At 39.0% G+C, this 25,341-nt stretch overlaps 1 protein-coding gene across 1 annotated transcript in view; it reads right to left on the reverse strand.

The window, feature by feature from the left end:
- Positions 1-2,423: 2,423 nt before the first annotated feature.
- Positions 2,424-25,341, reverse strand: part of DKK2 (dickkopf WNT signaling pathway inhibitor 2) — a 39,572-nt gene continuing 16,654 nt past the window's right edge. The window contains exons 2-4 of the mRNA XM_040064739.1: positions 7,153-7,303; positions 6,349-6,498; positions 2,424-5,831 (exon numbers count right to left, since the gene is read on the reverse strand). Coding sequence (XP_039920673.1) covers positions 5,581-5,831; positions 6,349-6,498; positions 7,153-7,303 — 552 coding nt within the window. The 3' untranslated portion in view covers positions 2,424-5,580. The remainder of the gene's footprint in view (positions 5,832-6,348; positions 6,499-7,152; positions 7,304-25,341) is intronic.

Consider the following 25,341-nt stretch of genomic DNA (forward strand, 5'->3'; position numbering starts at 1 on the left):
GCAGTGGAGAATTACAGTAAGAGCTTTGCCAAAGACCCTAAAACTACAGTTTGTGTCAAGAAATCTTTGTCTGTTAATGGTGTTTTCTTCTTTTTTTCTTAATATTTTTTCGTAAAAAGGAAAGAAAAAAAACCCCAACCACCTCACCCCTGTGCTTATTAAAATCTTAAGTTTCCTCTAAAATTTCTCCTCTAAAATTACTTCCTCTGCTTCAGGAAGTTGACAGGCAGCAAACCACTCCTAAATCAAGCTGCAAGCTGGTACTGCAAAAAGCAGAGTTTATTGGTACCAGACATTTGTAAATAAGTAATTGACACTCATGCTATAACAATAAGCAATTCCAAAAAAAAAAAAAAAACCCAAAAAACCCAACAACCAAAAAAACCCAACAAACCAGGGAGCTGCCAGAACAAACAAATTTGCAACGAGCTCTATCCAATGCTATATCCATCAGGGCCAGTCCCATCAGTGGTGGTCAAAATAACAGGACCAGCTGGAGCTCTGTAAAGAGCAGTATCTCCTGCTTTTGCCTCTTCCTTCTGCACAGAGTTTCAGCAGGATCCCTAGGCACAGCCAGGCACTGAGCTGCAGCAGTAGCAAACAACATGCCTGAGTCCAAAGCCTATGTAATTGCTGGGATTTGGATACACAGAGGACCAAGGTGAGAGGCATACTACTTCCAGAGGAAATAGTCTCAACACTACAGCTTTTGAAGGACCTAAGTCACTAAAACATGCCTCCCCTTTTTGGGTCAGTGTCGTGGGGTCATGGCTCAGGAGCAAAGAGAGGGAATTTGCCCTTCTCCTGCTCTTAATTATTGTGTGGGAACCATTAATGTTCACAGTGCTTGTCATAGCATCTAACTACATTTTGGGGTAACTTGCCCCCTGTACCCACTGTTTCAAGCTTTGGGCTGGTTCTACCCTTACCACCTTCAGCTTTTTTAGTATTTTCCCCTTACCTCCTGCATTTTTGCCACAAGCAGGGCTGTGTAAGGCTGGCAGAACCATGATATGGCTGCAGCAGACATCTGGGACTTCTCGATAACTCACAGAGGCTGTGTGAAGTTGAACCTACACAAATGGTAAGAATGGATACAGGGTCTGTGTTGTACTGTAAGCACTTTTTGGTAGTGGTGAACGTGTGAAAAACTGTATTAGCTGATAAGGCACTTGAGCTGAAAGTCTTTATCTCAGTGAAACACTGGGATTTAAATGAGGGAGAACAGACCTTGAAGCTAACTCTGTTTCTTCATTCCTCTCTAATGCAGCAAAAGAGAGATATCATACCTCAGACTGGTGAGCAAGGTAAGAAACCATAACTTTATTATTAGTGTGATTTAAAAACAAAATTTATTATTCCTTTGTGTACACTGTGCCCAGAGCAAAAGAAATCCAAAACAACTGCTTTCCCTTTATCAGGGACTACAGGTAAGGTTGCCTGGGTGAGGAGGAAGTGTTTGTTTTTTCTCCCTCCCTGTGGGCAGTTATTTTCAGGACATGTGACTGACAATCCAAAGAACAAGGTTTCTTTATGTTTTAGAAATGTGGTCTTGATATTACATAATTTTCTTAGCAATTAAGTTTTTGAAAGGTAGAGGATAGATCTCAAAAACTCCTAAAAGCCTGAGCTTAGACCCTCTTTATACGAGTTTCTGCAGGTTTTGACCTCCAGGATCTCTTTCTTAAATGGCTTTCCTAGAAGGAAAGCAAACTGGAAGGGATGAAAACTACGAATTTTCTTTGATAGCACTTACTTTTCTAGTGCAGGTGACGATGCAGAGCTCTAAAGTGAAAGCAGAGAGAGCTGGTGACAAGGAAGTTTAGGAATGTCTTCTCAGCCTCTGCCCAAGATCTTTTATGGTGTTTAGTGAGGACTTTTTTGCTGTTCCTGAGACAATGAGCTGGAAAGTCAGAATATGCAGAAGATGGCTTAAATTTCAGTGAATTCTGGCTTAGGTGTCAGATGCTGGATGTATGCTGTTGAAAGTGTTGTTATAGAAGCAGATAAATCTATTTTAATTGTTTTCATTAAAAAAAAAATATTTAAAATCATAAATACTATAGGTTGCAAACAACATGAGACAAAGCAAATAGTACAGTAATACTCATCCACATTTATACTGTAAATCAAATATATGTAGTGATAGAGTAAAAATCCATTATTTTTAGAAAAGTTAATAAGTATTTCCAAAGAGATGTTGCATTGCTGAGGCTATTCTAGGCTAATAGGAGAATTATTTGAATTGTTCAGCAATAACATCTTGTGTACTTGTTTCATGACAGCAGATTTCTGAAACGTTACTGAACCAAACTCATTCTTAATTCCTGTGATGAGTGACACAGTGAGTGAGAGCAATTACCTCTAAATTTAGCTGGTTTTTTTATTCTCAAATTGATGTATATTTCCACAAAACACCGACTGACTGTCTTCTAAGCAACCAAAGTTCAGTCTTACGAAACTGCTGCATGCTACTCTATTCAGCTATGCGGCTCAGTATTTGTGGTGTGCAAGCAACTGCCTGTGCCTATTGTTTTTGTTCCCAGATTAAATCTCTGAAGGCTTTGGCACTCTCCATTGAAGTCACCGGGCTCTGAAAATACTCACAACTTTATTATGTTGATGTTAAAAGTGTTGGAATTTTCAAAGGCCTACCAACCAAATATAACAAATGACAGTAGCTAAATACCTTTTCATTTTATACAATCACTCGAGTGACTTGGAGACCATTCCATCCCCCAAATGTACATCTGGTGGAGCAAAGGTTTGCCAGAAACAACTAACAGGGGTATCGAGACCATTGCTCAATAACCACAGTCATTATTTTGCAATATTTATTGTGCTCTGCAGGAGTTTTCCTGGGATCAAAACTTGGCTGGTTTTATTAGCAATATTTGCTGTTATGTCACATGGATTGTTTCATGTTATTAGAGATGAATGGTGTAAGTTGCCATTTCAGAATAGTTATAGATTTTTGCAGGATTGCATTTGCATGCTGTAACCTCTAACAAAATGCTGTGTAATTTGAATTCCACCTTTATCCATCATGAGTCCCTCTGGTATGTATCATTATCCAGGAAATGGGTCTGGATACCTTTCCTATTTAACCTGGTTGATTTTGTGTTACACAACCAGGTGCACTATTTTCAAAAGGTATTCTTGAGTGTTTAGGTGTCAACCAACCCAAGAGAAGCATACAATTAGTTTGTCACTTAAACCAGTTTTGTAGAAATCATGTATGGGGATTTTAAGATGACCTTCATGGTTTTTACCAAAACAGCCTACACACAGACACAAGTACAATCAAATGTTTTCACCTGCATAGCTAAGAGATACAACTTTTTTTGCAATTGATTTGCATGTCTTTCTGCAAAGAACTATTCTTAAGCAGCAGGTAAGGAAAAGAATATGGGTAAAATATTTGGGGAGGAATGTGAAAGGAAATTTTATATATTTAATCTTATTATACATTTTTCTACATTAAAGTCAACAGGCTGCAAATATATTTTGCTACAAAGCTTTGTGTAAGAAATATCTCTATAAGAAAATACATCTCATTAAACATTTCCTGTAAATAAATTATCCCAAAGAACTGTGTTTTGCAAGAGCAAAATGGTGGGTAGGCCAATAAAAAGAGCTAAAAAATGCTGGGACCCCATTTCTGCAACCCCCCTGCTCATGCTGCTTATCGTTTTCTTTTATATGTAGTGACAATGAGAGCACTTGAGTTCTTCTTCTGAGTATGTGCTGTGTCAGTGTAAATAAAACTTGAAAAATTGGTTCCTGAACTTTTTTAGTATCTTGAAATTTCTGAGCCTTATTCCTGTTCCAGCGACATTGGAAAATGCTGGAGTAAGAAGAGTTTTTTCCAGTAGGGAAAGAAGTGCATGAAATATTCTGCTTTAAACTCTAATGAAAGATAGGGACAATGAAGCTGAGGTCTGTGTTCTAGTTAGGAAGGCTGAGTCAAGTGCTGTAGCTAAGCTAAAGTTTAAAGCATCCTATTAGTGGAAAAATGTGTCAGGTAACAGTGACGTGGTCTTCAAAGTCAAACTACATACCGGCCTACCCATATTGTGCAGAACTTAATGAACAGAAAAGTCTCTTGTATTAGAGAAGATGAAAATGGGTAATTATAAATGGGTAATTACAACTTAACAGTAGGTCAATTATAGAATCAGACTTCTTTAAAGTAATATCAGTCTCTTTACCAAAGTTTATACAAAGGAATACTTGCAAATAAGTAAAATTTTAAAAGTTTGAAAAGACCTGGGAGACAAGTCAAGGGACAGAGGCTGTCCTTTTTTTTTTTTTTTTTTTTAACCAGTACACAAACAACGTAGGGTTGGCAGCTGTTTCCACAGTCTCTATATTTCTGTCATTCCTGGCAGAACACTCCAGAGTGAGAGGACATCAGTTTCAGGTTGAACATGTGCTGGAGGCTGGTATGCTGTGATGTCACATGATGTTTAACAAGTCATTTGTGGTCATGCCATCTCCTTACGTCCTCTTCTGCAGGAGAGGAGGTGCTCAAAAGACTCCTCTTCCTTTGCTGTCTCGAGAACAAATCCCTTGTACTGCTGCAGAGTGCCATAAAATGTAAAAATTTGAGTATGTAGCAGTATGCTCAAAACGCCTGAAAAAATGCTGAGGTGTTTTATATTACATTATAACAGCAACAGAGAAAGAACTTCAAAGCTCTTCATGTTAACACTCTGCTGTTTCTTTTGGAAATGTCTGTAATGCAAGAATGCTTAGGCAAGGAAAGTGTATTTAAGACTAATGAGGAACTGCCTGTATATAATTCTGGATTCAGTATGCACACATATTTGCTTCATCTGTTCAACCCAACATATCTTAGCAGTAAACTGAGGCAAATACAAGTGATTAAGTGCCTTACTATGACATTGAACTACATAAAGCATTTCAATTTACCCATGTATAGGAAACACAACCCTGTTTAAATGCCTCCTCTTAGATAAACTGCTGCTCTCTTGAAATTTTGAGATGGACAGTTTCCACCTTCTTCATACGGGCCTGCAAAACATAGCACTCTTGTCCTGCAGGAGTGCCTCCTTGCTGAAGTGTCAGCCCTGAATAAAGGGCATGTGGACATTCACAGTAACTTTATTTCTTTTTCTCACACCTACAATGTGGCCAATAATGCGTTGACAGATGAGTCTTCCTGGTACTGCTTCCTATAGGTGTACAATGTATACAGTTTCTGTAGAAAATCCTTACCATGCTGTAGACCCACTGTAGCCCTAACACTGAACCCCTGAAACATCATGGGACAACACAGCAAGGCAAGTGACATTCATTTCCACTCCACTTGTTTGCATACTAGCATTTCCACAAACTGTAGAATTATTTACAGGAGAACTGCGTGGTAGGTGAAATCCAGCTACACTTGTGTTTACCACCAGCTCAAAAAGAAATGCATTTGGTGTGACTTCTACTCAAACTCTAACTGCTACTTTAGCCATTCCACTTTCAATTGCAGTCCCCCTTTTCCGCCATGCCGTGATGCATTAAACACATAAAGCCACAGTCACTTAATGCTATCTTCCCAATTCTCATTCAGATCTTCTGGCACACATGAAGTCTTGATTTAGAAGAGGAGGTCGCATCTTTCCATACTTTACAAGACAAACCCTTGGCACAGTCACATCGTTGGAAAATCTCCAGTCCATGGGAGCCTTTCTTGCGCTGTTTGGTGCACACCTCTCCCTGATGCAACACGGGCTTGCAAATTTTGGTCCAGAAATGGCGAGCACAGCAGTGTCCCTCAATACAATCTGATGACCGTAGGCAGGGGTCACCTTCATGTCCTAAAAAGAGCAACCAAATGATTTTATCTCATGGGAAAACGTGAAAGTACACATTCAGTGCAGACTTATGAGAAAAAGGAGAAGTGGTATTTCTACCTGTGGCTATTTGAAGGATGTAAACGCAGAGAAGATATTACTAAGGAAGGTTCAAGGGGGTAATGCATGAGACTTGCCATAAGACTTAGTGAAGAGAAATTCTGCTACAGGATTGTAAGCAGAATTACAAATGTCCAGTTACATGGCTGTTAAAAGAGGAGGATGTCTGCAGTCTTGTCCAACTGATAAAGTAATTGTCAGTCCACATCTGATACAGAGAAGAAAGCAGATGCTGTTCCAATCACAGGAACTGTCAGTTGACATTACATCACTTTCTGGGTCATGCTGTGAACTCTGACAATAGACATTCACTCCCTGTGAAATTACTGCCTATTTCTGGTTTCCACTGCTGTATCTTAACAGCACTAACATGATTCATGACATGAAGGAACAGAGCAGCCCAGTTCAAATGTGATTTTACCTTTTATGTGTGACAGCTTGGATCGAGATCTCCCCAGGTTGTGCCATCCCAAATCCTTGCTTGCATAATGACCATTCTTCTTGTTGCGTGGCCCTTCTAGAGCAGGGATGTGAGGAGTAAGGATGCTTTCAGTTACTGGTATGCAAATACCTGTAAGGAAAAGACAGCCGCTCAAAGATTTGAATAAGAGGAAAAGCAGGTGAGAGACATGCACTGGCCAGGTCAGGACAATGAAAGCACTGGGGTCTGACCTTAGTGATGCTCAGCTCTAATCACATATTCACCTCTGGTTCCTGGCACTTAGCCTTATCACAGCTCTGCTTCACTCACTGTCAGACAATCTATCTATCGCTCTGGCTTTATGGTCTGAGCCCCTGGAGAGCTCCTTACAGACATCTCTCTCCAGTCTCCATGGCAATGCAAACAGTATGGTTATAACCCTCCTCAGGGAGAGTAGATTCAGGATTCATTAAGTCTCTGTTACTTTCTTAAAATATTACTTCTGTACAGTCTTCCAGTGAATGAATCCACACTGAATGTAGAGCTGTGATTTTAGGCAGCAGCATTTTTGTGTTTCTCCACCATAAACTATAAGAAAAGACTGTTAGTACCTGAGCCCTGAACACAGAAATACTATTACAGAGAAACAGGCAGAGTGGAATAAAGTAGACAATTAAGTTTTCTTGGCTTAGGAAAAGAAGTGCTACCACCCAGGAAAAAATACTGTTGCTGGGCACACTCATTGAAACAGATGATGTCAAAAGGCAGATTTTCTGCAGAATAGCCCAGAGCTGGCAGCCGTACCATTGTTGCAGCGGTTCCCGGGGCAGCACATCCCATCTCGGTGGCAGCGCTTCTTCTTCCTCCGGCACATCATGCACGCAGACGTGGCCTGGTGGGGGCTGTGGCAGTACCGCCCAACTTCACATTCCTTGTCATTTGTGCAAGGATAGGCCTGGTGGGAAAGAGAAAGGTTTACGGTGAGGCACTCCTTGGCACAAGGAATGGATGCAGCCCATTAAAATAAAAACAACAACAACAAAAAACCCTAAACTAAACAAACACCAGGAAAACAAATTACCACCAAAACCTCCAAAATAAAACAATAGCTGAGGTAACAATTTACAGGGCTAGGAGATGCAACCAGGGATTTTCCACTGCAGCCACACAGCAATCTTTAAGCTCACACAACTACTGGTCATTGCTTAAAAAATAAGAGAGAGAACTTGCTCGCTCATGGTTTCATCTTTCCTTACATAAAATGTATGTGGGCAAAAGAGATTTCATATTTTCATGGATTCAGGGATCTGATTCATAGGCAAGAGCTTAAAACTCCACAATGAACAAACAACACAGCCATGAAAGCCAGTAAAAATACTGAAATATCCCCTCCAAGAGGTAACATTTCATTTTAAACTCGGATGAGGGATTTTTACTTTGAGAGTTGTCAGACACACTGGTTTATTATCAATAAGCTCGGTGGTGTCACAGTGAGTATCTGCATCACACTCATTCAAATGTCTGTTACTGCACCACTCATCCCTGGCACACACCAGTGAGAATCCTGGGACGTGAACAAACATCACTGGTCAGCATTTCACTTTGATAACATTTCATTCACTTACAGTCTTAGTATACTCCTTAAACTTGCCACCTGTTAAACAACACCCTATGGTACACAGCATGTAATATATTAGAGAGCACAATATATCTTGCACACATAATTCCTCATGAGCAGATACATGGGTATACAATTCTTCTATATTCATTAAAACCAGCATTATCTCACAGATAATTTTTTTAAAAAAATATCACAGATTAAAAAAAAAAAAAAAAAAAAAAAAAAAAAAAAAAAGGTGAAAGAAAGCACTGCACTCTCCCATAAAGATAAAGAAAACTTTGTTCCTACAAAAGGAAAAGAGAGCATCCTTGAAAGAGACATAATAACATATACTGCCAAATTCCAGGATGCTTTTTGCTGACTCCCACACAGCTACAACTATGCTATCTGTTTGAATCTAATTTTACTGCCTATTAAATTAATTACAGATTTTTTTTTCCATTCCTCAAAATTGTTCTTGAGGAATTTGTTTAAATTAAAAAGACAATAAATTTTGTGAACTTTCTGGAAAATTATGTTTACACTTCCTTAAATAATTTTCTCCAGTATTTCAAATAAATCAAACTATTGCTTTTCAAAATGATTTTGCAATTAACTGTTCACCCCAAACAAAAAGCTCAACTGACTAAGTTCCAGTGTAGAATGATTAGTTTTCTGTAATCATATTTGAAATCAACTCTTATATTGCTCTCAGAAAAGAAAAAAAACTTTGAGGCCTTTGAGAATTCACTTTGAAAATAGTTTCTTTAAATAGAGAAACCCTTATCTATCCTCATGCCATTCTGTTGAGACTCACATAAAAAACAAGAGGTCTTCTAAGAAAACCCAACACATTTCTCTCATGTCAGCAGTGGGAGGGGAAACGATGCCATTTCTCATGTGACTTCATGAGCTGTTTTCTTTGTCAAAATGTACTTTACAGTACCAAAAGTGCTGGCTGGATATTCCCCAAGTGCTGTTGCCTCATTACTTCTGCCCTCTGAATATGTGCCTTTGAGAATTTTCCCAAGGTGCAGGTGTTTGGAGTAATCCGAAGTATGTGGAAGTCTTTTAGCCTTAAGAATGAACATTTCCTCGAGAGCATGGAATCAAAGAAGGCCAGATCTTTTAAGCTATAAGTACCAATAAGAGACAAACAGAAACACCTTTTTGATACTCTTAAGGCATAAACAGATTCTACTTATTCTAGCAAAGAGGAGTTAAAGTGCTCTTTCCTCAATCTCATCACTCCTGTCCTTCATTTTTCCAAAAATTATAAATAAAACTGACTTAAAAATTATTACATAGTTACCGTAAAAGTAATACTTCCCTGATTTAAATTATACCTTATTAACCCAAGGATCTTAGAATGCAAAAAACCCCACCAGTTTTATATAGACTTGTGCCTGGTTGTACTGAGTTTGGAAAATACTAACTCTGCTAGCTAGAGGAAATGCAAATAAAAAACAGATGGACTGGCTAAAACCTGGAGATAAAGGCATTTTAGACCCTTGTCTGTCATCAAGAGCTTCATAAACGCATCCTTTTTCCAATATGGGCATGTGGCATACACCTGCAACTTGTCAGCAAGAACCCTACTTGCAATTTTATTTTGGTTCCTCAAATAACTTCTAAAAAAGAGTTCCCTGATCCCAAATGGTGCTAATGAATGCTCTTGCATACCATATCTAGTGATTGTTTTACTTTTGGCTTTTAAGCTGAGTGACATGGAAAAGATATTTTAAGATATGCATCTAATTGTCAGCTCGAAGCCCTGTCCTTGAGAATGGTAAGAGTAACAAAAGACAACTTCGAAAATTACTGGAGAAATCAACAGAACTTTCTTCCCAATCTAGAACCCGTTTCTAAATAAAAATGATACTTTTGAATTACAATAAGCCAAAACAGATGTACCTAATGCAAATGACTGCAGCACATCAGAAAATAAGTCTGTTACGTGTAGCTCAGACAATAACTAGCAGGTCCACTCAAAAGACCAGGTACCAGCCAGCCATACAAGAAACCCTCTTGGAAATGCCTGCTGCCATAAATTTTTTTGATCTGCCAAAATCACTATACATTGATAGCCTGGCTATCAATCTCAGGGACTTTGAAACAAAAATGCCTTGTGTCTGTTTCCTAGTCACCAGATATTCATTAGAAGAGACATAATTCCCACTCTCAGCAGAGTATTTTCTATTGTTGTGTAGCATTCATTATAGAAACATAAAAATAAGACAAAATAATATATAATGTACTTAGCCTTGGCTAGCAGGAGGGAAATGCATCTGCAATTATTCCTTTATTGTCAGTTGAGTCAATCTAGGTATACCTCTTCTTTAAAATACAGGGTAAAGAAAACATACTTGTAAAAATGTGCATGTTAACTATTATCTATACATAAGTCAAGGTTTTCAAAATCTCCTACGCCACAGTGCCTGGAACAGAGTCTTTACGTTCAGAGAATTGTAGAGAACATTTCCTATATACAACACAAAGACACAGATCAGTCCCAGATGGAGAGGGAAGAAGCAAGCTGTAAACCAGCTCTACTTCCCCAGCAAAGATAACTAATTCTATTCTATTCTACATCATCCCTTCACATTCTTCAGCTATACATATCATTTTCTGGTTGTAAATCTCCATCCACTAAACACAGCTTTGATATCATGGGAAACCAGATGAAACTGAGATAAAATACGTAGCACTCCCTGAAGCTGCATTTAAACAAACTTATTTTTTTATCCCAGTTACAGGCAATCAAGTCACCCGTAGCATGACATAAACTAGATTTGCCTGTGATAATGAGTCATATTTTCAGAATGTGTTGTCTGATTAAGAGCATTGTTTGCTGACATGTTTTTTCCTCAGCCATTACAATTAGTTTTGCATCCTTGTATAAAAGATACTGTTGAGCACTTGTCCAAAGTTGTACAGCAAAGGGATTTTTGCAGAGTTGGCGGATTCAGGCTAGATGTTGAAATGGGTGCTGCTTGTGCAGTGCCAAAATGTCACCTGCATCACCACCAAGACTAACGTTTATCAGTCAGGTCACAAAAACACAGATATGTTAAATTTTTATCTTAGAGAGAGAGAGTATTCCTTCCCTTCTGAATTTATATTCAAAATTCCATGAATGCATGATAGAAATACTCAAGGAAAATTATGCAGAGGATAGAGGAGAAAAGTTGGGGATTTTTATGAACAGGTCCTTCCAGGCACTGAAGATCTTCCTTTTTTGTTAACTTCCCCGGAAGGCTGTGTTAGGAACTGACCGTCTGCATTTTGCGACTAAGTGGTAATGTCATTTTCATGATTTGACAATCATGCAGCAGTGAGGTTTATGTTTACCTTTGTCTTTCTCTTTTGACAGAGGAGCTCTTAGCCGCTTTTCTCAGTGCAATGACTCCTTCTTGATATTTTTGCTGGAGTCATTTGCTATCACACATATTTTTTAGAGACCACAGAGTTTCACTGCAAGCTCTAGCAATATTAAGTGGTGAGACTGTTGTGCTAAGAAGTCAAACACTTTGAGTCTCTCTGTCTGGCACTATAAAATGTAATGGAGAAGCACTCCAGGGGGAGAGTAAGACAGACGCTGTAATGTGCTGAAGGGTGAGGAGACTGATGGCAAACATATTTTACTGAGCTTTGGGAGATAAGGTCTTGAATTTCAGCATAGCCTCCAGCAAATATTTGAAGACAATATTCCCAGCCAGTGTCTTAGTCACCAGCCTCTCATCTGTTCATATTATGATGTCTCATTTGTTTTTATGCTGAAGTATTCCACACTGCACTAGCTAACCAAGTCAGTGAAAGGCAAGAAGAGTCACTGGCATTTTTACCTAGGCTGCGTCATCACTTATCCGGCACAAGCAGTCGAGACACTGCTGGCTTCAGACCCACCTCCAACACTGAGAGGAGCTGTGCCTAAATAGGTGTTTTGATGGAACAGATATCAGTAGTGATTCCCCCAGAAGCAATTAATTTTATTTTTTTTTTTTTTAAACACATCATAAAGTCCAAGTGCAGAGTCAGTCCTGGCAGAAAATCATGGCTACTACCACTCCCAGCAGAAGAAACAGCATGGAGGTTGTCCATTAACCTTTCACTGTGGATGCCAAGCAGCACTCAGTAAAACAGATGAAGTTTCATGTACCACAGAAGTGACAGTACCACTGCACTTATTGTTCTGCTCACTCTACCAGATTTGGTCTCTACAATCACCCCTTGATGACTGTGGGGATTGAGTGGATGAAGAGGAGAAAAGCCACAACCAGTTGAACAGCCAGAAAGTGAGAGCTCTCCAGAGCTACCAGGTCAATCCTTCATCATCCTCTCTCACTTGGCAAAAAGGCAGTAGCTGTATTGCAAAGGTGAAACAAGGGACTCAAAGAAATGGACACACATGTTATCCCAGGAATGCCCTTGCTTCCTAGGTACCCATATGCTAGAAAACAAATTTAGGCTCTTACTCAGTCTGGTACATAGAAGCCCTATTTATTAATATCCTGTGCTAATACCTGTGCCACTAGGCCGTGCTACCACATACTACAGACCTCTTCTTCTGCTGTCAAAATCTCTTCTATATCGCATCTACGCAATCTTTTATATTCATAAAATGTCTGTTAGACAGGTTACAACAAATGAATTGGTACTGCAACTCAGTTTATTACTTGTTTGTTACTTAAGGAAAAAAAAGGTTATTTTTTCTATTTCAATTAACCATACTCCTGGAAATTTAAAAATAATGACTGTGAGGGAGCTGGAAGCTGACCTCTCTATAGCCAATATGCTGACTAGATGATCAAAACTGTCCTGAACTATAGGCGAGAGGACAAAGTTTCCAACCTCCACTTGAGAAATGAACAAAAGAGCTTGTTTGCTTTAGTCTTGGGCATATTGCATAATATTCCAAAGCCATCAGGCACAATGAAGCAACCAACTGGCTCAATCATGGTGAGAGTCTCCTTCCCATCCTACTTTGGACAGGACAGAACTATCTTTCAGAGCAAGGACTTGATCCCCATGGAGCGAACATATGAAATAGCACCAGGGGCGCCATGTTTTCTTTTTCTTTTCTCTTTCTCTGAAGAATTAGTAATCCAAATTAAAAGCATGCCAATAAATTAGGAAATGCAAACATATGCTTTAACCAAATAGCCTGCTGTCAAGACTAACTACAAAGAATGCAAGTCATTGTTTGGCTCCCCAGTAGGGCCTGATTCTGAGTTGGGATCTCAAATTTGTTTTGGCTTTTAACAGATCAACATTGGTGGGACAGTTGTATGCAACATGTGGCCTGTAGAGCTAAATGAATACATCACATGTGGGATTCGTCCCACTCCCCTCTTTGGAGACAGAGTGAAGATCCTCTCTATGAAGTCTGAGAGAAACCTAACATGATCTCACAGGACACAAACCTTAGTAACAATGGAAATAAAAGCTCTTTATTCAGCACCACATGAATGTGATAAAGCAGAATGGAGGGGGTAAGAGGGGAATTCAAAGCTTTTTTAATAACCAACAAACAAAGCAACTCACAGCTCTTTGTGAGTTGTCTTTTTTCCTGTAAGGCAACTAAACTACTTAGTGATAGCTTCTCAGGTGTACCCAGAAAAAACCGCCTTTGACAGACTTCAGCCCAACTATCTTCTAGCTGCTAAGCAGACATGTAGGTTAAGATGCAGATGAGAAATGACCATTATTTACTATTTCGTTATTAATCCCAAACAAGAAAAGAGTTTATCAACAGCCATCTGGAGTGATGTAGTTTTCCCACAGTACTGCTGATGTTGCTTTTTTCTATTCTTAGCTCAACATAGGCATAGATGATAGCGAGGGATCTCACTGTGTGCAAGCACAAAGCCATGGTTAATTTATCCCACAGAGGAAATCATGCTGTGCTCTCAGACAGCTCCAGACATGGATCCTGTCTCAGACTGAGAAACCAGAAACTCTCAACTCTCAGTGACTGCTGTGGCACAGATTCTTCCTAAAAGAAAAACTTACAGTAGATGCAATGAAACAGATTTACTTCTTTCAGTTGCCATAGGAAGTTTAATGATTCAATTTTTCTTAACAAACCTCCTTCTTGTTAAAATAATATAACTCTCACCCATTTCTCTGCCAGACCTAAAGAGAAAAGAGTCGTCTTCAGCCTCTAGATTAAGTACAAGCACTTTCTTCTAGAGATAATTTATTTTCAACTCTTCAGTTCAACACAACACTGCTGTTACATGAGGTCTGATTCACAGAGTGCTACATCATGGATACATATCCTGCAGCTTCCAAAGATCATTCCTTCAAACTGTGTGGATAATGGTCCCAGAAGCCTGCATTATTAAACAATAAATATTCATGTTTCAAAGGAATTCTCAATCCACTGCTAGACCACCAGGGAAAGAACATTTCTACGACCTGCAGTAGTCCAGCTCTCGTGATTTGCTAGAGCCAAAGAAAACTCAGATCTTAACAACCAGAAAACAAACCTCACTGAGGTCCCTCTGAACCAACAGGCAAGACTCACAGGGGTCCTCTCGTAAGTTTTCCTTGTCCAAACTATTATGCCATGGAAAAAAACATCCTGATCTGCAAGCACTAGGCAGTTGTTCAGGGAGCTGTGAATTGAAAGTGAATTAAGTATTGTAGCTGCATCTTGTGGACAGAGAGTCAAACACCTCCAAATAAACAGGGGAGATGTGTTGCCCTGTTTCACACAGCACTAGTCAGTGTGAGCAGTGACTCTCCCAAAAAACTCTGAAGACTCTTCCTGAACGAGCTCTCACTTCCACTGTGACCCTATGGGTCTCTCAGCCCACATAATGAATTTCAACAAGCATTTTAGGTCTAGACTATCTAGATCATTCCAACCTGTTATTCCACAATTTATAAATCTACACCTTCTCTTACAGAAGTTTCCTTACCTACATTTTGTGTCCTACTGGGAGAAGGTAGTGTCTGTTTAAAGCTGGCCTAGGCTTCAGAAGGACATGGAGGAAGGTAATCTGAAAGACTGCAAGTGGATCAGTGAAATTTCTGGGAGGATACTATTTCTCTCAGTTAAATCTGCCTTAATATCGTGCATTTTACATGTGTCATGAAAGTATAAAACCAAAAGTTTAATCCACCTTAAAATTTTATTCAACTTAATTCATTTTCAATTCCTCATCTAGGTAAAACGGGAAATGAGTTCCATTTCCAAGTAACTTAAAGGGCAGCATAGTAGGCCCAAAATATGCACAGATGTACATTATTCATCACAGAATAGCATCAAACTTGCTCCAGAATACAGCATATACATTGTTGTCCCTGAGGCTGCACAACTTCAAGTCCTCCTATTCTATCCCATCTTTAAAACAAATTATCACCCTTAGGTCAATATTGGCATCACTCTGCCTGAATCCCGTCTTCTCAAAGGAAGCAAACTATGTTTCCTCCCTCATGCACAGCATACATACAGAAGTGCTTGGGTTTTCCCTGTCTACCTCATATTGTGACCATGATATTTCATGTGTGTTTCCTCCTCAACATTTGGAGGGATCATGAGCCCCCTACTCGGCTTGATTTTGAAGGCGGCTTCCTGCTCTGCAGAACTGGGACGTTATAGAAAACATGAATTAAGAAGGTACAAAAATTTGGAGAACATTCAGTTTGACCCCAAGTCCTACAGACTCTGTCTCAATGTGTCTGATTCATATTGTCTGGTGAAATACCAGCAGCAGCATCACAACAGAGTATCAAAACAATATTAGGTAATCTTTGAAGTGAACAGTGTAGTTCTAAATCAATGTGACAGGAAGCCTCCAGGTCTTGATTTTACATCATTTTCAAATGCATCACCAAAGGCTGCTCAAAGAATGAAGGTTTGTTAACATGTGCTTTGTTCTATGTCCAGTCCTTTCAGCAGACTGTTCTTGCCCATTTATCTCTGCCTTTTCTCCACCCCTTTTCTGATGATTTTGCTTTTTAGTTTTGTCTCTAATTGGCTATTTTTCATCCATTTCAGCATGAGACTCTTCTGGCTTTTTGATCAACATGTTTAATGCAATGGATGAGCAGTTGGAATACTAAGAATACTATCCAGATGAAAACAGCTAGCAGACCCTAAAGTACCAGGCATTAAACCAGAGGGAAATACTCAGATGATGTGGTTGGGTGTAGAATAACACTGCTGGGAACTGGCAGCAAGTTACTGTTCAACACCTGGGTCTGAACATCCACAAATCATGGCACACTGTCAAGGCAGAGATTTTATCGGAAGCCATCTCTGCAAGCATGTATACAGAGCGAGAAAAATAAGATGACAGCTTTACCTTCTGTAGTGTTCCTGCTAAGTGAGTAAACTGCCTTTACTTTCAAACATCCACAAATTCTAGAAAAACAAGGGGGAAAACCTGTCTTACTGTAGTTAGTGAATAAACTCTCCTTTGTCTGCTACACTGCCTGGGGAGAGAATGCTTTCAGGTTATAAACATTTGTGCAGCATCTGCAACCCTCACCTCGGAAATGGCTCCTTAGTATTCCTTACAGAATATACTTTACATTGCAGAATACAAAGCATTTAGGACACCAGTTTTCCAAATGCACTTTCTCTAGTTCTCATTTCAAAGGACAGCCCTGAAACCATGAGTTTGTGGCAGCTGGAGAGACAGACAGATGCCATATGTCTGAGAAGGATGAACTGCAGTCTCCACCTCAGCAGACTGCTGACCACGATCTAACATCATTACCGAATGTCAGCATTATTGTCTCCTTCCCTGATGGTCATTTATGTGAGAGCACCTGGCTCACATGCCTCTTTCAATCCCCAGTTGTTTCTCTATGTGCCAGAAATCACCATTGTCATCTGATATTCCAAACCTTCCCACTTTTCCTGTTCTATATGAGCGCCTCTGCAACATGTTGGCTGTGACTGCTCCATTGTGGGGGGAGCTGAGGAAGCCAAAGCACCTACAAAGAACTGAGATCAGACATCAAAAATCCATCAGTCCAGCTTTAATATCAGAACAACCAACCAACTTTGGGGCACCTGCACCAGCTCCAACTTTCCAGTCTCTTGTACCACAGATTCAGAGGCATTGCCACAGAAATCCATGAGTTTTAAGGAAAAAGAAAGAAGCGAATAAAGTTAGTGTTTCTTCAGTTTTGGCAATTGGTCTGCACAAGTGAGACTGAGAAGCAGGACAAGTCAATAATGCAACTTGGGGCTTTCCTTTTCATAGCAACAGGAAGAATTAGAGTATGAGAGTGCAGCTCCTCATCCTGACTCATTCTAGGAGCAGTTGTGCTTGGATGAAGAGCCAGCAGCATTTATGCAGTGGGATTACCTGCAAAAAACCAGCTGTCTTGGGAAAACACTTGGTCACAGCCCCGTGAGGGCACAGGCAACCTCTGTGAGGTACTTAAGCTCATACTGCTGCTCTGCCAACTCATCAGTAAGAGTAAAATGAAAATTTGTAATACTAAGCTATTAAGACAAATTATCACAGTTTACTCAAAGAAGGCCAAAGATGACAAAGGGAAAGGATCCCTAAAAGCTTCATTAAAAATGCCATTGTACTCTTATTATATGATTAAGTTGGAACTGCCTACCAAACTTCAGCCTGTGGTAAATAACGTAGCAATCAAGGTTTCAACACTATTCACCCTTTTCCCCCCTTTTCTTTTAAAATGCTCCTGGTTAATTTTGCACAAACAAGAAAACAGGAACAGCACAGCAAGGCAAGAATAGCTTGTGAGTAAAACCAGATGAAGACTAACATATTTACATAGTGTAATGACTTCACTATTAATTCAAACAAACCCAGACCCCAATTCTCAGAAGAGAGACCGAGCACATGCAGTCCAGGAGGCAAGAACAGGGTGGCTTCAGACTACATTTATGTCTGCAGCCCCTGAGTTAGGAGAGACCGCTCTCAGTTTCAGTCTGCAATAGCCTCTGGGGGACCATCTTTCATTCCAGACGCTGTACTCTGACTACACCCTCTTCTCAATCTTATGGGCCTCTTTCCATTTTCAAGCAAGACTTCCTTCAGTCCTTCAGTGCTAGGGACCATAACACAAAAGAGATGGAACAGTAGGGTTTCAGAAAATATCTAATTTGTAGGAAAAAACCCACACCCAATCTGAGAGAAATGAAAAAAAGAGAGCAGAAAGAAAGAAAGAAGAATAATCCTACACTATTTCTGAATTCTGAATCAAATTGTCCTACTCTAGTCATTGTCAGCAAGCAATTACCTAGAATTCTGGCATTGAACATGGAATTAATCTGTTCTCCACCCTCAAAATAAACTGTTCTGCCGCTGCAACATGCATTTATCCTCTTCCCTGCTACCTTTTATCCTATCTTCTGAACTTATGTTTTCAAGCACTGTCTTCTTGTCTGAAAATAATATTCTTTATGTGGAGTTACAGAATCTCTTTTGTTCCTAGATGTCTTGGACGTTGGTCAACAAAAAGTCATTAAAAAGTTTAATCCCCTATGTTTGGCACTACATCAGACTGAGAGCAATTTCTTTGTAACAGCCTTTGGAATAAATAAGCATTTGGGGGGGGTGGTGTGGTGTGCTTTTTCCCTATACTGGTCACCCACATTTTATAGTGGGTGGCCCTTTCGTTTATCCCATTACTGTATTTCCACTTCTAAAGCTAAGCCAGATGCAGCAACCTGATACTACTTTTTAGTTCTCACAACTTTATTGTAGTGAAAACTTCCGTGTATATCTGATTCTCGTTAGGAAAGGCAAAGAAGCAGGAACCATGGTAATATTGCACCACCTTCTTGACAACTTCTATTCTGCATGAGCTGCAGTCTCCAGGGTACTACATGCTTCGTTAGCGGGCATTTTTCACATTTATATGCCCTGGATTGCAAACACAGAGTCATCCTGTACCTGAACTCCTCTTGTTGGCATTGTGACTTTGCCCAGAGGCAGCATCTAGGGGCTATTCTTGCAATTGTACATGATCAGTTCTTTACTTGCTAGATAGCCTACAGAGCAAAACCAACAAGGGCAGAAAAGATTTCGAGTGTTTTACTTCATTGGCTTTGTCTGCCTTTTCTTTTTTCCTTCTTCTTTCTTCTAAGCAGATGGACCCAAGCTAGTGGGGTACAAATGGCTTGCTATGAAAAGGCCACATAAGAAGTACACAGTACAGAAATAATTTATTTAACTGGATGATTTTTTGTCTGAATTTGTACCCTTCTTTTCAGATGTGCTAAATATAAGCAATAGCGACTGTAACAATTATCTCCTTTACAGAGAGACACAAACACAAATCAAGATGGCCAGATTTACCAGCCAAGTAGGAAAAATTGTATCCTACTTTTGAGTGTTACCTATAGAAACATATTCTAGAAAAATAACTTGATTTTTTTAAAGCATATTTTGCAAACTTAGCCTATTTAACAACTGGCAAAAATCTTAGAGCATGGCTATGTGCAGAGTTCTCCTTAAACTTCATGCCAAAACCAAACGTTGACCATGGCTATGTGATTACGACAAAAGAAGATTTCCTTCCTACTTTTTGCTACAATTTGCTGGAAGATATGGAGATATGACTTATTGTTTCCCTATACTTCACATGCCATGAAGGAGATAAAAAAAAAAATTTCGATAAAAATATTTATAACTAAGTCTTGGGTAGTTCAATTAGCAGTAGCAAAGTTATCCAGGTGTTTGATGTTATTTACATGTTTATATTTCTGATAAAATATGCACATTTGTGATAGTTTACTGTACAAAAAGTGTGATTCACCTATTGAGCACCAGATTATTTTCCTACATAAGAAGGAGGCAGAAAAAGACTAGACTGACATGAATTAAAAGTACTACATCACAGAAAAGTAATGAACTAGGTGGTTTTCCTTCGTCATGAGAAGAGTATTTCCCAAGTCAAGCAATTCCCCTTCAGTTTCCTGCTCTTCTAAATCTCCAGGAGACAGGACTGCTCAGAATACATTGGAATTAAAACAAGACAGCACATTTCCCTTTGGGCCATTTCTTTAGCTCTGATGAGCACTTGGCCCTGAGGATCTCTCTTCACCTGCACTGAAGCAACTCTTAAATCAGTGGTGGTTACACACCTGCTCTGCTGAAAGAGCTGCAAAACCCACTAGGCACCTCTTGCATACCCAAGTGACAACATACACCTGAGTGTTTGCATGTTTTGTGAAAAAACACAGGCCAAAAAACCCCAAAACAGAACAGAAAATGACCCCTTTTCCACAGACCACTCATTCTCAAAAACAGGCACAATTCCCATTGTCTTAGGAAGTTTCTCCCTAGTAGGAAAATCAGCCCATAAAGTAACTAAGTACCACTGTTTAAAAGTTAGAGTGTTTTCTAAATCTAGTGGATTTTCCTTGAAACCAACTCAAAGGTTCATATGAAATAGGAGCACTCAGCACTTTGCCTACTCAGAGGATCTCTCTAAACTGAGGCACAGCCTTGATGCTACTTTCTGCCTGAAAACCCATATTGGTCATTTTGGTGCACTGCTCTCATTTTAATCAAAAGAACCGCACTTACGCACGTCACTTCAGGACTTGGCTTGAAGGCAAGTCAGTGCTTATCTTAAAGGGTTAACATCCAGGAGATAATATATTTTAGAGGTAAACTTTGTCAGTATAAATAAATGATCAATCAAAATTCTTGATTTGAGGGTGTCAGGCTATCTTCAGCTACAACAATAGGGTATATCAATTACTCAATACTTAGCTCAAGCTTTAGATAGTATACTTACAAAGACTCAATCTAATGTAAGTATATTTGTCCAGGATTATTCAATAAAAGAGATTTTTTCCTCAGTCAAACCAATGCAATCAGGCTGAAGCCTACAGCTGGACTGTGTGAAAGAGCACAAGCATGGATACTGAGAAGACCCTCAGTTAGACATGTCGTAAGTGTACTGTCCATCAGTTAGGCCCGTGTATACTTCAGAATAGCTCTTGAACATAAAATAAAACTACATTGCTATTTTGATGTTTTTTCTAACACATTCTGAGAGAACATAATCATTCTTCTCCAAAACATCCCTTTTCAAATATTTTCTTATTTTTCCTTTTCTTGTATTAACAAGACTTACCATGCTTGATCATGATACCTGAAAAAAAAAGGAAGAACATCCTAGTGCAGTTAGTCCATTTTTCCTTAAACAGAGGACAAAGTTGGTCTACACACACACCTCTGCTGTAGTTATAAGTCTTCATTATAAAACTCAATGAAGGGAGATGGAAGGCACTGACAAATATCAGCATTAGTAGCAGTGAAATAATTTGTCACACCAGTAAGACCCAGCCATTTGTAGGGTGATGGCTGGAAGGGAGTGCATGCTAAGAGCAAAATACAAATGCCTGGACCCCGCCAGCACCTCTTTCAGCTATTTATACAAACATTTGCTGACTTTCTTTCCTCATTTCTTTTCAGTGTCAACTGCTTTTTACTCACGGCTAAGCCACAGTTGTTTACAATACACCAAAAATCAAAGTTAATGACCTTAGAGTCTTCAAGTCAAAGTACATCTGGTCTGGAAACAAGACTCTGTCTTAGGCCCAACTTCCATGTAAATACACACACATCTAAGTGGAAAAACACCCTGTGTGTTACAGATTTGCTGAGGAACATGCAGTAGTACCCTTATCATTCCTATCGAGTGTAACTCAAGAAAGACTTTTGAGAAGTTCAAAAGAAAAGCAGCAAGCTGTGGTTTAAATGAGACTCCATTAGGCAGAACTCTGCTCATGACTCCCAGATCACTGTTTTTATTAGCAAGCTACATGAATAAATGTAAAGCTATTTGTACAGCGCTCACCAGGCTGGGTGCAGGCACACATCCTGCCAGACAGCTTTAAGATGCTGAATCCAGCACTGCTGTTATCTGCTCTGTGAGAAAAAACCTGATGTAAACAAATGGAAATTTTGTGTCTGACCAACAAAGGGGCTTTCCCAGACAAAATCAGAATGAAGCATTAAAGTTATTTGGTAAATCAAAAGGTTAAAAAGCCATGATCTTATAATCTCTTCCTAATGTGAGTAGACCTCACAGTGATCCCACAGCTTCACAATAGATCTACTCATTAGAGACTTAGCTCATGAGAAAAGATTTGAAGAGCCAGTCATCAATACGTGACAGAAGAAAAATTATGAAATGTAAATTTTCTGCTGGTTGGAAACATTCACTTTCAGTTATTTTAAAGCAACTTGGACACACTTTTGAAAAGAGGAATAGAAATGCTTTGTTTTGATCACAGAAAAGCTAAGACCATGTCTGTCAATTTTTCCGAAACACCACATCCACTCATCTGTGTACTGAGTAATGTAGTGGTCTAAAAATGTCCATCAAAATCCATTTGGTACATCTGAAATGAAACTCTTACAAAGCTTAAATAATCTGATTTGCAGACAAACCCAGGCCCTGAATATATGTCATTAGAGCAGTACTTCATTCAGAAAAAGCAGCTATAGAACACCCCATAAATCTACTTCTGCTTCCTCTGTGCAAAACCTCAGTTCCAGTTTCAGAGTTAAGATTCCAATCCAATGCTACAGAACAAACACATCTGAGAGAATAAACCAGATCAAAGGCTTGATCCTAAGTCTTTCTCCATTGGTAATTATGGTTGAGACAGTACCCCCATTTAGGCTGCCTCATACAGCCACCAAACCTACACCAGATCCCACATGACCCTGTTAATTTTGATGGGGTTGTCTCCCAAGCATGAACACAGCAAAGAAACACTGCTAATAACATCTCATCTCCCCAAAGGTGCAAGAAGCAGGTAAAGTCACCCTTAAATCTCTGCCATTCAATTGACTGCTGAACCTTGTCTGCAAAAATCAAGAAATCACATGCCTCAAAAAGTATGCTATCCCAAAAAACTTTTTACTGCATAGTTTTCAAGAAGAAGGACTATTGAAAGGCTACCAGCAGTCTGACACAGATTCTCAGAGAAGAATCACCAAGCAACACAAGCAGGTAAAAACTTCTTTTAAAACAAAACAAAACAAAATGCCTTTAGAATGGTTTTGGGAATAAGATATTAGCAAAAGGAAAAGCAGCAACAAGAAGTGCTAAGAAGCAGATATATAGACAAATTTAGAAGCTGGTCTGCACCCAAAACCCGAGCAGGCCAGGCTCTCATAGGTTCTGTGTGAATGCTGACGTGTCCAGGATTCCAGGGGAGGGAGACATACACAGGCTTCCATGACTGAAATATATACTGCCTACATGCACATGCTAAGACCTGTAAGAAAAGCAGTGATGAGTTCATCTTAAACACTCCTTCACTTACCTAGATACATGTCACATGGCTATATACCAGAGATAAAACATGGGGCTATGCTGGTGTATGGCAAATTATAACAGAATATAACAAACAACTACTTAATTTGCAAGAATCATTATAACCGTGTCATATCTGCTTATATTTTTTTCTAGCGAGGGCCAGTGGAGAAACCTTGGTTAGAGATGAGACCTACATTGTTTTAAGCAAGGCAGAAATAGGAATTCAATGCAAATGCCAAAAAAGTTCAAATCTAGCTCTATAGTGGAGTTACAAAGAGATGAATGAAGTCCAAAGCCTTTTAGGATATGTCAACAAATCAAATTTAAAACACAGCTATTCCAACAAGTAATCTGTATGTACTTACATATTGCATATTGGTATACCTGCCATGGAAGAATTTTGTTTAGCTATCCTAGTTAGGAAACTCTTAATTTAAGTTTTATTTGCTTCTCTCTTTTGAAAACAGCATATTATTTTCCTCTTTTTCCTTTATGGGCCACCAAATAACATGTGACCAAATGTACCTATTTAGTGAAAATGGGTTCCATTAGTATGTAATCTTATACTTGCATTGTTTTCTTCTGAAGGAAAATAATGGGGAACAGGTGGTGATGCTTAGCATCAGGCTCCTGTTTCTAGAATTACAATCTACTGGGAGCCACCAGCAATCTCTGAAAGCTGTCATAAGTGCTCGGAACTAGTAAGATCCAGAGCACACTCAATACATTAAAGCTTCTTTTTGAAAATTTAAGTAGGTGTGACAGGAGAAAACTGGCTGAATGGTCCAGGGATTCTAACGTGTCCCTGCAAAGGGTCGTGATTTCCTTCTGCATCCCACAATAAATAACTCAAGCTGGCCTCCATTTCCACAGCAGAAATTAGACATTTAGAAAATTCAAATAGGTACCATATGCACTATAAACCTTTCTGGTTTAGCATTCAAATGCAGACTCATTCCAATTGTTGGAAAATATGGGATTTAAATTCTGCTAGAAGAACTTCAAACAGCTGTTCCTTTACACTTAGTTATTCTTTTCTCAGTGCCACAAAAACAGTGGTGCCAATAAATATCCCCTTGATGTTGTTTGAAAACCTACTGGAGTCACACAGCATAAATAGTTTTACCCAGTGAGTCACAAAACCGCACATCAAATGAACACTTCTTTGTTTTATCAATCCCATCCCTACCTTACCAAGTAGGAAATGCTGTAGAAATAATTTGATATAACTGAGTTTTCCAACAAGTTTTCATGATAAACTCAAGACAGAAAAAACAGCTAACAGATCTATCTATACAAGCAAACAAGCATTATAGCCATGTTTTAAAATGTGGCTCTGATGCACACTCTTATAAGAGGAAAGAATTAATGCAGGTTTGTTTTGTGCCATTGTGGTTTAAAATGACATGAATTAAGAGAATATAAAGTTATTTGCAGGGCCAGATTTGCTGTTGGTAGAAATTTGTAATTTCCCACTAATTTCCACAAGAAAATGGCAAACAATACCAAGGAGTCATATTGTACTTAATAATTCAGATTCCTTGCACAGTTATATGAGATCAATGTTACATTTATTACTACTGTAGTTATTTGGTGGGGGGAACCTTAGTTAAAGCAGTCTCTTCAAGCTGAAATTAGTTTATGCTTCAACATAAACATAAAGAAACATTAGCTTTGTGCTACAAATGTCTTAATTAGCCTTTCCACCTGAAATCAGGTTACTGAAGCAAGGGATAATGTTAAATGTGCAATCAGATCCATCTAAAATCAGCTGTTTTCTGAATTTCCTTAACACAGTAAATATTTCCCCTCATTTATCTCACCTATTAACCTGAATCCAGATCGTTATCTTCTCTCTAGCATGTGCATAAACAGCAAAATTCTTGACCAAAAGGCAATTACAAAATGATTACTATTGGTTATGAGTGAACCAGAAAAAGTGCACAGCCTGATCCCAGGAAAGGTTTAATCTCCAAGACATAGCATAATTCTCATCCCGTTTGTGAACTGACTAAATTTAAACTTTGGAAAACAATACATACAAAAGCATGTTATACCATTTTTAAAGCAACCAAATTTATAATTTTACTTTATTTCCAAACTTG

This window comes from Hirundo rustica, chromosome 5, assembly GCF_015227805.2.
Source record: "Hirundo rustica isolate bHirRus1 chromosome 5, bHirRus1.pri.v3, whole genome shotgun sequence".
NCBI classification, from domain to species: Eukaryota; Metazoa; Chordata; class Aves; order Passeriformes; family Hirundinidae; genus Hirundo; species Hirundo rustica.